This window comes from Papio anubis, chromosome X (genome assembly GCF_008728515.1).
Source record: "Papio anubis isolate 15944 chromosome X, Panubis1.0, whole genome shotgun sequence".
Classification (NCBI taxonomy): domain Eukaryota; kingdom Metazoa; phylum Chordata; class Mammalia; order Primates; family Cercopithecidae; genus Papio; species Papio anubis.
The window spans coordinates 114,373,024-114,385,418 of record NC_044996.1 but is presented as its reverse complement, the minus strand read 5'-3'; the positions used below and the strand labels follow the sequence as shown (position 1 = coordinate 114,385,418).

At 36.7% G+C, this 12,395-nt stretch overlaps 1 protein-coding gene across 10 annotated transcripts in view; it reads right to left on the bottom strand.

The window, feature by feature from the left end:
* Positions 1–2,433: 2,433 nt before the first annotated feature.
* DMD (dystrophin) overlaps positions 2,434–12,395 on the bottom strand; it is a 2,174,064-nt gene continuing 2,164,102 nt past the window's right edge. For 5 of the 10 annotated variants that reach the window (XM_031660704.1, XM_031660698.1, XM_031660699.1 and 2 more), the window contains 2 exons: positions 9,546–9,577; positions 2,434–5,036 (listed from right to left, as the gene is read on the bottom strand). In XM_031660704.1, coding sequence (XP_031516564.1) covers positions 5,025–5,036; positions 9,546–9,577 — 44 coding nt within the window. In that variant the 3' untranslated portion in view covers positions 2,434–5,024. The remainder of the gene's footprint in view (positions 5,037–9,545; positions 9,578–12,395) is intronic. The other 5 variants (XM_031660695.1, XM_031660696.1, XM_031660697.1 and 2 more) reach the window with 1 other exon arrangement.

Here is a 12,395-nt window from a genome sequence, read left to right as displayed (position 1 = left end):
TCAAAGGTGATTAAAGAGAGATGACAACTAAATGTCATGAAATCATGAATTAGATGCCAGACTAGGGAAAGATATATAATGATAAAAGACATCATTGGCACAATTGACAATATTTGGTTGAATATGGACTGTAGAGTAGATGATAGCTATATATAATTTTTTTATTTTGATAATTGTACTATGGTTATGCAAGAGAATGTCGTAGATATTAGGAAATGTACATGATGTATTTAAATGTAAGGAGGCATGATGTCTACAACTTTATTCTTAAAATGGCTCAGAAAAAACTATCATCTATTCAATGAGAGAACAGTAAAGTAAATGAAGCAAAATGTAAACAATTCATTAACCTGGGTAAAGGGTATATGTGGGTTCTTTCTTTGTACTGTTCTTGCAATTTTTCTTTTGTTTCAGTTTTTCTTGTTTGAATTATTTCAAAATAAACGTATGGAAGAGCTAAAATCCTGAATGTATATAAAATACACACATGTACATACACACATAAGTATGTACATATAACATTTAAACCTCAAGTTACTGTAGATCACCTTTTCTGTACACAAAAGCTACTCTCGGACATCCCCAAACTTTACACATTCACACAATATTGTTTATTGTGGAATGCTGGGCATGCTGCCACTCTTGCGTTGTCAGTTAAGTCCATGAGATCACAGTACACTGACGTGCAAGGGGCATTGAAGAGCATGTTTATAGTTCCTACTCCAATGGCTTTGCTACTGTGGGAAAGAATTTGATTCGCGTCCTTCCTACACTTAATTTGAAGGCAAAGTCTTTGCAAGTGTGCCAGTGCCTGCCTTTGTATTCATTCCACCATTAGAGCATTACAAATTAAGGGAAATCCCATCGCAGCTCTACAGAACACATCCATTAGTCTTGGTGCTTTCTCCCAAATGCACATTTTGCTTGCCGGTGCATAATCTGTGCCAGCTTGATCCATTTTAATTTTTAACTGAATTAATTCTGTCTCTTCTAGTGTGTGCCAAGTATGGAATGGAAAACCAAATGCCCTCCTCAGAATCATCCACACGCGGTTGTCTTAGACGTGGTGAAGTGTTGAAGATTCCTCAGTTACATCCTTAAGTGTCACCAAAACAGCCAGTCTGGGTGTTTCAAACAAAGGTAGGTTCGGGTAATGGTGGGAAGGATAAATGATTTGTTTATTTAAATAGGATGAAAATTTTTCTTGGTATATGTGGATGTCAAGGGCAGTGTTTCGATGTGGTAGTCACTTGGGTGAGCATCATCACCCTACTCTCAAAAAATTAGCAAGTGATTCACAGCAGAGATGCCACATCTACTAACATCATTTCTAATGAGATGGATCATCTCCTGTTATTTCCAAAATCACTAGGATAGGCTGCACCTAGTGGACTTATGTTATTCCTTTGGCTCACCAGTATCTGAACACTGTTGGGGGAACCCCTCCCAACCATGAACCTTGGGAATGGGTAAAGATAGCCTCTCCCTAAGAAGTGCTGACATTGCTACCCACTTTCTCAGCCTCCTTTGCAGCTAGGGCAAGAAACAGAGCAGGGCAGGGGCAAAGGAGAGGTTCTCCCCGTGGTGGTGATTGACTGTGGTAAGGGAGTCTTCCCTGGAACCAGTTCTGAGACATCGTTTTAGGTGTCTCTTACTACTCATGCATCCTCTTTACTACTCATGCATCCTCTTAAGTCTGGTGACATTAACAAGAATAGAAGTGATATGAAATTCTCTTCGGAAGCAAAGTATGAATTGCAAACTGACTTAATATACTTGTCATTATTAAAACAAAAAACAAACAAACACAACAAACACTATGACTGACTATCACTGCTCAAAATGTATCTCCCAATCTACAAATGCTTACTCCCTTTAACCCAGCAATCTCACTTCTAGGAAGTATCCCACAGATATATTTGTGCACAAATGAAATGATGTAATGAGAAATGTGCAATGTTGTTTGTTATAGCAAAAGACTGAAAACAGACTACATATCCCACCAAAGGGAATTGCTTAAATAAAATAAATAGCCTGTGAACATATAATGAAATATTATACAGCTATAAAAAAGAATGAGAAAGCATTTTATATATTTAAATGAAAGAAAGATGTCTTGAGTCCATATTTAAATTTAAACAAGTAAGGCACATAACTGGGTACAGAGAATGCTATATCCTGTGAAATAATAGGGAAAAAAAAGGAACATATATTTTAATTGCTTATATAATAATAAAGACACTTTGGAAGACTAAATAAGAAATTAATAATGTCTACTCAGGGCAATGAGGATGATATGGGGGAAAGGGTAGTTGGGAGTCTTTTCACTGTCTTTCTAGATTATAGTTTTTTTACTCATATGCATGTATTACCTATTTAAAAAGTAAATAACTAAATTAAAATAAAAACAAAGTACTGCAGTCCAATCAACACTTTTTTGTAACATAACTGCGTGCTTTATTGAGATACACAGTAAAGCAGTACTATAATACAATAGTAAGGCATATATTTGGTGAAGTCTGATATGTTGTGAAAATGCAGTAGAACTGAAGTTTAAAAAAATAATTAGTAAATGTTACAGTGTTGGTGTTAAAACACAATATATTATGATACTCAAGTAAGAACTCAGTACCTGAAAACAATGACAAAACATGCCATGTGATGTTTATGCTTCAGTTACATTGATTATGATTTACAGTTTAATACTTGGTGGTTATAAACAACACAACACAACACGAAATAATGTCCAAATTATGCTTAAAATGCAGCAATAAAGCTCTCAATTTTTATTCAAATATTATGACAGACTCACTCCAGAACTAATGTCTAAGAGAAAAAACAAAAAGATTAAAACAAAATTATGCACTCTATTTACCTCTGATTTTAGAATGAAACTTAAACTTCTTAGTAGGATGTAAAGTAACCCCTTGTTTTAAATCTTAGTTTGTTTTAGAAGTCCTTGGGTAAAGAAAAGGTCCAGCGTCACATAAAGGAACAAAATGCAAGACAAAAACCAAATCTTCATGTAATATGTTACCTTGGAGCTTTGGGTTTTCTTTTGAAAATTATAAAGGAAAAAGAAAATCACGCAATAGACAAGTGGTGAAGCTGTGAACTCAGGTGTGCACGATTGTCAGGAACACCCCAAAACCAAAGTGAGGTAGAAATAGCATGAGAAGCCGTGTTTGATGTTAATTATTATTAATAAAATAATGGACAAAACCCACTCTCCAAAAGCTAATTACACTTGATGTCAGAGGTAACAGATTTGCAAAATTATAGGTCACACGGTGATGTCTATTGAATGAATGATTTAAAAATCAAAGAGGAATAAAATGGCATGAAAGAGTAAAGCTTTTTCCTACCAGTCCTTAGCTTTTCCTCTTGAGCTTTTCTCCAATTTTTGAGCAGTGTTTGTTTGTTTGTTTGTTTATATATTTAACCTGTCTAACCCCCCAAGAAGGGTTTGGAGTAGCTTTTACTTTTGTAACATTTGAATCAATTTGCCTTCTTACTTACAAACCCGTGTGGAATTACTCGCAGAGAAATGCAAAGGAGGGAAACACAGTTCATGGGCTTCTGGGTTGATACTTGTCAGTATCACAAATGTAATGGGGCTACTGTCTTACACCTTTTCCCAAAGTTTATTTTAAATTGTCTTGTGGCATTTAAAAACTCATCCGGCATGGGAAAATAGAGCTAAAAAAAAAAAAGCAACAAAAACAAAACCACCCACTTCCTTTTGACTGTGAGAAGAGGGCATAATAATTTAGTTGTAATTAATTAATTACAGAGAACTTTATGTATTATGAACAGTCATCCAGTCCTTCAGTTAAAGAAAGAGTGGCCTATGCCTTCACAGGGATGGGCTGGGAATCCATAGCCCTCCAGCCCTGTCATCATCCTGCTACTGCTTGGGAGTGAAAAATACCTTTGGATGCTCAGAAGGTCAGAATACCTTCTGATTTCCACTGAAGCATCATTAAATCTAAATCGTGGCATTGCCAGCAGCAGGAAGCCGAATATATCAATCAACCAACCAACCGATTACTCTGATATAAGTCCTGTGTATTCATTCACATGTTCCCTTTAAAAAAATTCAATACTCTAGTTGTCAGTGGAAAGTTTAAAATGAGGAACATCTGGAGGTGTAGACAATATTTTAGTCTGGTAGTTTCCTCCTGGCTTCCGGCTCCAGGGAAAAATCCATTCTAGACCAAGCAGGTAAGCCTGGATGACTAGAAGTAATTTCTTTCTATTAGGAAGAAGTGACACAAACATTTAAAAAATGGAAAAAGTCTATAGAAATTCATATCTATCTATCTATATAACTATAGTATTTATATACTTATAGACATATAGATATATAAAATGAAAACTCACAGCCCGCCCCACTCAGTTGACAATTCTCAAATGAGCAGTGTGAAGTAGTCATTTGGTGGTGTTAGAGGAAGTCCTATCTATCTTTAATATGCAAAGAAAAAGCCATGAATTTCATATGGATATCACACCAAAGGATGCAAAACAATGCGCTGCCTCAAAGTTGTGTGTGTGTATGTATGTGTGTCTGTTTGTTTTTAGGGGTTTTTATAAACAACTTTTTTTATAAAGCACACTTTAGTTTACAATCTTTCTTTATAACTGTTATAAATTTTTAAACAACCCAAAATGCGTTCCATATAAAGAAATGGCAAGTTATTTAGCTATCAAGATTTTACATGTAGTTTTCTTATAACTTTTTTGTACAATTGCATAGACGTGTAAAACCTGCCATTGTTAACAAAACAATAACAGACTTAGAAACTACTGAAATCTACAGTATAGTACCACTACCCTTCACAAAAATATAGATTTATTTCTTGTAAACTCTTACTGTCTAATCCTCTTTGTTGTATGAATATTATAAAAACCATGCGGGAATCAGGAGTTGTAAAACATTTATTCTGCTCCTTCTTCATCTGTCATGACTGATACTAAGGACTCCATCGCTCTGCCCAAATCATCTGCCATGTGGAAAAGACTTCCTACATTGTGTCCTGGAAAACAAAGAGAAAGACAGACAGACTTTACAACAGGTGCAGCTAGCATCACTCTGTTTCTTTGCCATTTGGGAAATCATTCCCCATTTCTGGGTGAAGACAACACAGAAGCTGCATTGAGGGTATGCACAACAAGGTTTGATTTTCACCAGTTTCCAGGAAGAAGCAAAGCCTTGTTAATGAAGCCATTACACGTTGTTTGTTAGTATCAGCTTAATGTTGGAGCAGGCTACTGGTGTTTAAATGGAAAAATGTCAAGCTACACTCATGTTCCCAATGTAAATATATATCAAAAGAATTCCACAGATAAGCACAAGATTTCTATCAGAACAGGAATATTCTGTGATGGGATACATCTTTTCCACCTTGACTATGAGTGATTACTTACTCTCTCTCTACTTGTACTAATGTTTTTTACTATCAAACCACCATCACCACCTCTGTCACCCACACAACTACCACACCATTACCTCCAATATCACCCACATCACACGAAATTTTCATTTCATTTCAGAGCTGAAAATTTCATTTCAGAGCTGAAATTTTCATTTCAAAGCTGTTTCAGGCTGTTGGCTTGCTTCTGAGGCTATGGTGGAGGTGGCTATTTTCTCTCTGCTTTTACTTGGGTTGAAAAATAAACTCTTGACTTGACCTTTTGGTGCACTATTAACATTTGAATTAGGACACCTCAGAATAAAAATTACTTCCCATTCCAAATTACTCTAGAGCCTAATTATAAGGTGACCAACATATATTGTATGCATTTGGGTATTCTGTGAATCCATCTTAGATCTCCTCCTAAATGAGGGTTAACTAACTATCACAATAGCCTTTTAATAAGAATCTCCCAGCATAGAAAAAAAGAACAGCATAATGTCCCTGGGTACTTTGTAGCAAAATTCAGATTTACAGTAAGATAATCTGAGACATAGTTTATGGCTTGCCTTTTCATCTATGTCCCATAGTTTTATATGGCTAATTTTAATTATTGCACATTGGTAAATCCTTCCACTATTCAAGTATTGTCTTTGGAACTGAAATGCTTTACTAGGCTATTACTACCTTGCCATGAATCAACTTTACAGATTCCCATAATAATTGTTAAAATCCCAATTAAAAATTAAAGATGGAGAGTATTGTTTTAATATTTATTTCAAGAGATATATATCTATCTTATCTTCTCTACAAAATATGGGAGGATCTGAAGAGGATTACATGGGCAGGCACTTACACAGTGATGACACCACAATTGAAGACTTATTAAAAGTTTAATGTCATTCAGGCATTTCTATTAAGGTGACCAAGTTTGTATATCTTTTTGTGCTTTATTAGTGCAAAGAATTTCATGGAGAATTATATTTTAGAAAATCGCTTTGGATTTTGGTTGAGACTGCAAGTATAAACATTTTTAACAAAGCATATGCACTATTCATAAAGTGGACCAATAGTTTGGCAGCCCTCAGTGAAGAACTGAAATCATTTTTGGCTTTCTGTGCCATAAAAACCACAGGAAGACGACACAGTGGGGCCTCTGCTGCTCCTTAGAGCTCAGAGTACAAATATGTAACTGCTGCTACCAAGCTGGAGGGCTTCCCCTGTATCTATTTTTGACTATCCAGCAACCCTGGGAAATCTGCATAATTATTCATGCATAAACTGAAAATAGATGGACTAACTGCGAATTTTTAATTACTAGCAATCTTTACAGTTATTAACAAAATCAGTCAAAACAAAGCCCAAGACCTTTACAACCTGATGCCTGAATGTAATTCGAAGTATTTCTCATGACCCACAATAGCTAGAAAACATATTACAAAACATCAACAAAAAAGGGGGGGAAACTCATTTTTTTCCTGTCAGCTTATCGATAATCAAAATGTGTCTTTTTAGGCTGTGTGCTAGGGGATGTAGATGGCAGTTCAAAATATAATAAAACAAGTAAATGCATTTATAGATTATATAGCCAAGTGGTGCTTCTCTTCCTTGAAATGCTGTTCAGTTACTACCTGGAAGGAAAATTCTTGAGTCTCTCTTTGTGCTATAAAAATAACTTTTAGAGTCACCTCATAATCTAGATTATGCCTTTGGTTACTTCACTAAATTACCTGCTTTACCAGAATAATAATTCTAAGTTTTTTCCATGGAGTTTTTCATTAGATCCAGAAAAAAGAAGTCAATCTCTTTTACAAACTACTGCCCCAAAGAATCATACTTTAATCCATTGGAGGGGTAAGACTGCACTGTGACATGAATATAGAAAGTAGATTTGTATCCTAGTTCTATTATCCATGTGTGTAAGGCAGAGCATTCGGGAGGTCATTAATTTTACCTGACAGATTTTTCTAAAGTCAAAATTACAATCTCATACTATGAAGTATAAGAGGTACTGAAAAGCAGCCAGGATTCAGACCTTTGCAATCACCTTCAGGCACAAGGTGACAGAAAACTATGTCTATAGAAAGTATTAATTTAATCCATTCTTAAGCAAGGATTATTGAACACAAAGGCACTATGCCTTGAACATTAGCAGTTGTTATGTTTTTCCAAGTTGGCACTAACTGCAACACATTTAGTCTCACACGCCACCAGTGCCTGAGGGAATTGTTTTCCACAGCGATTGGAATTGAGACTTTCTGGCAAAGATCCAAGACCTCAATAGCAATCTGGTGCTCTAATTTTTAAAAATACAATTCCCAGATAAACTGTTAGCATTCAACTGGCCAACGCAAAGCCAGAATACTACAGTGAAATTTGCTTATCTTTTCTTCTCTATAATTTAATCTCTGAAAAAAATCTGGTCTGCTGTACATTTGGGATATTTTCATAGCATTAAAAAAGGTCATTATTGTTTTGATTCTTTGGCTTCTGGAAACTTGTCTGAACACCATACACCTCAGGTAGTCAAGTCTGCAAATGCCTATATCACTTCAATTACACATGCTAGCCTTTTCTAAAATTCATTTGTGAATGAAACATGTTTAAAATGGTCAAAATTATGGTGCATTTTTCTACAAAAAGTTAAAATGAATAAATTTTAAGGGGCACTTACCATAAGAATGAACCCAAGAAGTCTCACATACGAAGTACATGAACCAGGCAAACCGTCAGGAGCATTCAATGCTTCACCAAGTCAGGTTTCCTCAATTTCTCCTCCCAGCCTACCATTCCCTCCCTGGCCCCACTGCCCAAAGCCTTGGAAGGAGGCACTGGCACAGACACACTGAAGGATCATTAAATTGATTAGACTTGTATGGCACGATGTTGGCACAGTTTTCGTTATGATTCCTGTGTTGAAATGAATCAGTGGTCACTCTAGTCCATCCTATTGCTAAGGAGTCCAGAATCTTCTCATGTAAGAAGGACTCTCCACCCATCCAGCCTGTCTCCCAGAACACTGCCATCCCATGGGAGAGCTTTCCTTCTCTCCTCCTGCAGATTAAATTCTTTGTAAAGACAACCTTGTTTTTACTTGGGCTGTCAGTTAACATTTTTTGTCACCCAACAGTCACTTAATTAGGTAATTTGATATTCAGACAATATTCCTGGTGGAATAGGAGTAAGAAGCATCTTTCACTGTAAAACCTCAAACCACATTCAGTGATAAGACTGCACCCTATCCCTTTCAACCCATAAATAGGCATTTAAAAAAACTCTCAAGACTCCAATATTTAGTTTTTTAGTCGAACTGGTTATTGTTCTGTGTGGCTTCAAATACCAAATAAAAAAGATCATCTTCTGAAGGGTACGTTGAGATGATGTAAGCCTTTCACATGAGAGTTAAGCCTTTCACATGAGAGTTAAGAGTGTGGGTCTGGAGCCAGACTGCCTGGATCCAAATCCTGGCTCTGTCACCTGGGACACACTGCTTACTCTCTCATTGACTCAGTCTCCTTATCTGTAAAACGGGGTTAATAAGAGTACCTACCTCACAGGTTTGTCATGAAGATGACATGATGAAAAAGATGGCAAGTGCTGAGAACAATGCTTGGCACACAGTAAGTGCTCAAAAAATGTTCGCTAAAATGGGAAAGAAAGAGCGTAGGAACCAAGAAAAAAGGAAACAAAAGCAAAATGAAGTCATCCCAGAAGACTAAAAACTAAGGGCGCTGGCAGAAAATTCTAAGGTCCTGGAAGTGGAAGAAAGCTTTATGACTCATCAGTTATGTTCAAGGCTAAATTTAGTTTGAAGATTTTGCTTGTGTTGCAAATGGCAACAGATGATGAACTGCAGGATTCCAACCTAGGGACTACAAAGGATTGCCATTTTAAAGAGATTCTTGCTCCCCCAACCCCAGTCTTGTCGTCATGGTGATGACAACGGCAATGAACATTTGAGGAATGTTCCTCATGAGCTGCAAGTGGAGAGGTGACTACCATCCTTACATGATGACACAATGTGTAATACACACATGCGCGTGCACACACACAATTCTTACACAAACGCCAAACATAAAAAGCAGGATGAGACAGACAGAAGCCATGGCCGTGAGCCTGAATCTCACTAACCTCTCTCATTGGCTTTCCAGGGGTATTTCTTCCTTTAATAATAGAGAGAGGAAGAGGCAGAGATATCAGAAAGGGAAAAAAACATGCATAAATATACAATTTCATATCAATTTGCTTCTTTTACCAAACAAATGTTGAGATGACCATTTATTCTCTGCTGGGGAAAAAAAAAAAAAAAAAAAGAAAACAGAAACAAAAAACCCAAAAGACACATCTAGTCAAATAACCTTTACATACACTTAAGATCAGTGTAAACAGATAACATGATCCAGAAGACGTCATTTATAAAATCCATAGAGTTCACGCATTAAACTGGATGAAAACTGGCACAGGATAGAAATCTGACAAATTGGGCATCGTTTTCAAGGACAACTCAAACTTAATGTTAAAAAAAAAAAATCTCAGAATCTCTTCACTCTTGACTTGACAATCAGCACATTGAAACATAAACAGTAGTTGACTTTGTGTGCCCAAAGTCTGCACATCAAATGCAAGGTAGAACCCGACACAGAGGCTGGACTCCATCCTCTTGGGAGAATTTGTTCTATCTGATAGAAGCTGAGCATGTCCATGATGAAATTGGAGGCATTTGAGAAAATGGAAAAGAACAGATGAGGGGAAGAGGTAAGTCCCACTAATGGGCAAGCCACAGAGTCAGATCGAGGAATGAGCTTTCAGCTTCCTCCTCAATTCAGCAAATATCAGGAGCCTTAAGAGGCAATGGCTAAAGACCCACTGGCCTTGATTCATAGAGTCCTACATCTGTATGCATTTATTTGTATTTCAAAAGTAGATTCTGCTGAGAAAGTGTTCTATGATAAGTCATAATTGGACAGAAAAGTAGGGACCTCTGACCATACATGTCAATAGCATGTCTTGGGCATTCAATTTCCTTTATCTCCAAGGTCTTCAAACTGAAAACCTTGGTTTTCAAACTGTTTTAACTATAGCAATGGGACATCTCCTAAAACAATCTTATATGGAATTCCAATATTTGGAGCAGTTTAAAGCAGAGCTGTGAGAGATCCTGTACAGAATCTCCCTTTCCCCTCCACCCATCATTCTCATTCTCAGTGGCTCCAAGAAGATTAAAAACTCCCTGAAACAATTTGAGAACTACTAGTCTGGAATGAAGAAGTGTGGAGCTACGATACCAATAGAAACCTTTCAAAATGCAAGGTTAGGGTTCAAAACTTCTAGTATACATTTAAAGATAGTTTCTAAGTTTTTCTTCCCTCTCTCCCTCTCTTAACCCTCCCTTTCTCCTTCTCTCCCTTCTGAATTTCCTACATGACTCAGCAATTTCTTAGGACTATCAGATTTTCAGCTTGACCACATAAGGGCCAGGTATTTATGATGCTCTTCAAGCCAGGGAAAAGGGAGAAAAATGGGTACTAGCTCCTCAGCTGTGGGTGTCACTAGTGGGAGACCCATACCAAATGATGTTCCCATCATTTGGGGAGAACATCATTCTGTCCTTGATGACTGAAATCTCAGTATGAATTACTCACCCCTTCTTTGTGATTCCTTTAGCGAGGTTTTTTAAAAAAACTATCTTTATGTTTCATAATACTGTCTGGTGGCAGAGTCAGTTCTCTTCCCCTGTAAGACTATAAGCCTCTTGAGGATGGGGTCCACATGTTGCTCATCCACCTCTCTTATCTCCAATGCCCTGTACTGTACATAGACACTAACGGTAGTTGATAAATACTGGCTGAAGTGAACTGGTAAAGTAGTAGTTGGATCATGACCAAGAGTCCTTCTGTGTTATAAGTAACTTGCCCTTCACTGGCACACTTTAGTTTGGATGCCAAAGGTGGGTAACTTGTTTTGGCACATGACTTTGGTCTACTTTTAAAACTTGAGATCTTTAGGAGGGACAGAGTTGTTAGAAAGCCATGTGATTTAGAATGTAATTATGGTTATGTATTTCAGAATGTAATGATGATTCTTAGAATGCTTAATGTTACATATCTTTAGTAATTCTACACTAAGCCATATTCAGAACTCAGTATCAATTGATTATTGCTTAATATGTAGCAGCAAATGACTTGTGTTATGTTCCAGGTCCTTCTTCAGAAACCATATTGTACGCAAATGGACCTCCCAGAGCCAAGCTAACTCTAATCTCTTCTAAAATCCTCCCTCATCACTGAAAATCCTCCCTCATCACTTGGGTCACCATGTACTCATTAACACATTACAAAAGGAAGGTCCTTTTATTTCACTTTAGAAAAAGTTAAAAACAAGTGGTATTTTCTACCGTATAAGGACTAGTTCTACACTGACAAAACAGAGACTACTTGGTTATGACATTTTTAAAAGTTCTTGACTGATAAAGTTTTAGATAAAAGTGTTATTTTATAAACATATTTTTTTTTTTTTTTGGAAATGAGTTTCCGTAGACCTTCAGTTACAGTGTCCATCTGGCAATGTGATATGTTGTCAGGAAATGAATCAAGACAAAAGGGAAGTGTGCTGGGGCAGTTCTAAGTCTAAAGGGCTTGGTCAGGTCCAGAGAAGTCTAATTTCCTCGGGCAGTATAAAATTGACATTATTGATTGTAAGTCATTATTTTAGAGTTGAATTGCAGGACAGTACTGTTTCTGCGTGCTTTTAGCCTCTTTTATATTAATTCACTGACTGTTTAAAATACTTAAGGAAGAATGAGTCCCTTTTTAGGATTTCTGTTATTTAACAAGTCAAAAAAATTCAAATGGCCACACTTGCAGGCTCTTTGGTGAATATGAATATAAATGTATAAATCAATTCAATTTCAGCTCAATAATCTTGTTCAGCTGAAAGTTGATCAGCACAGAAGCCTGTGACTCTATACATGTAATGAGTCAG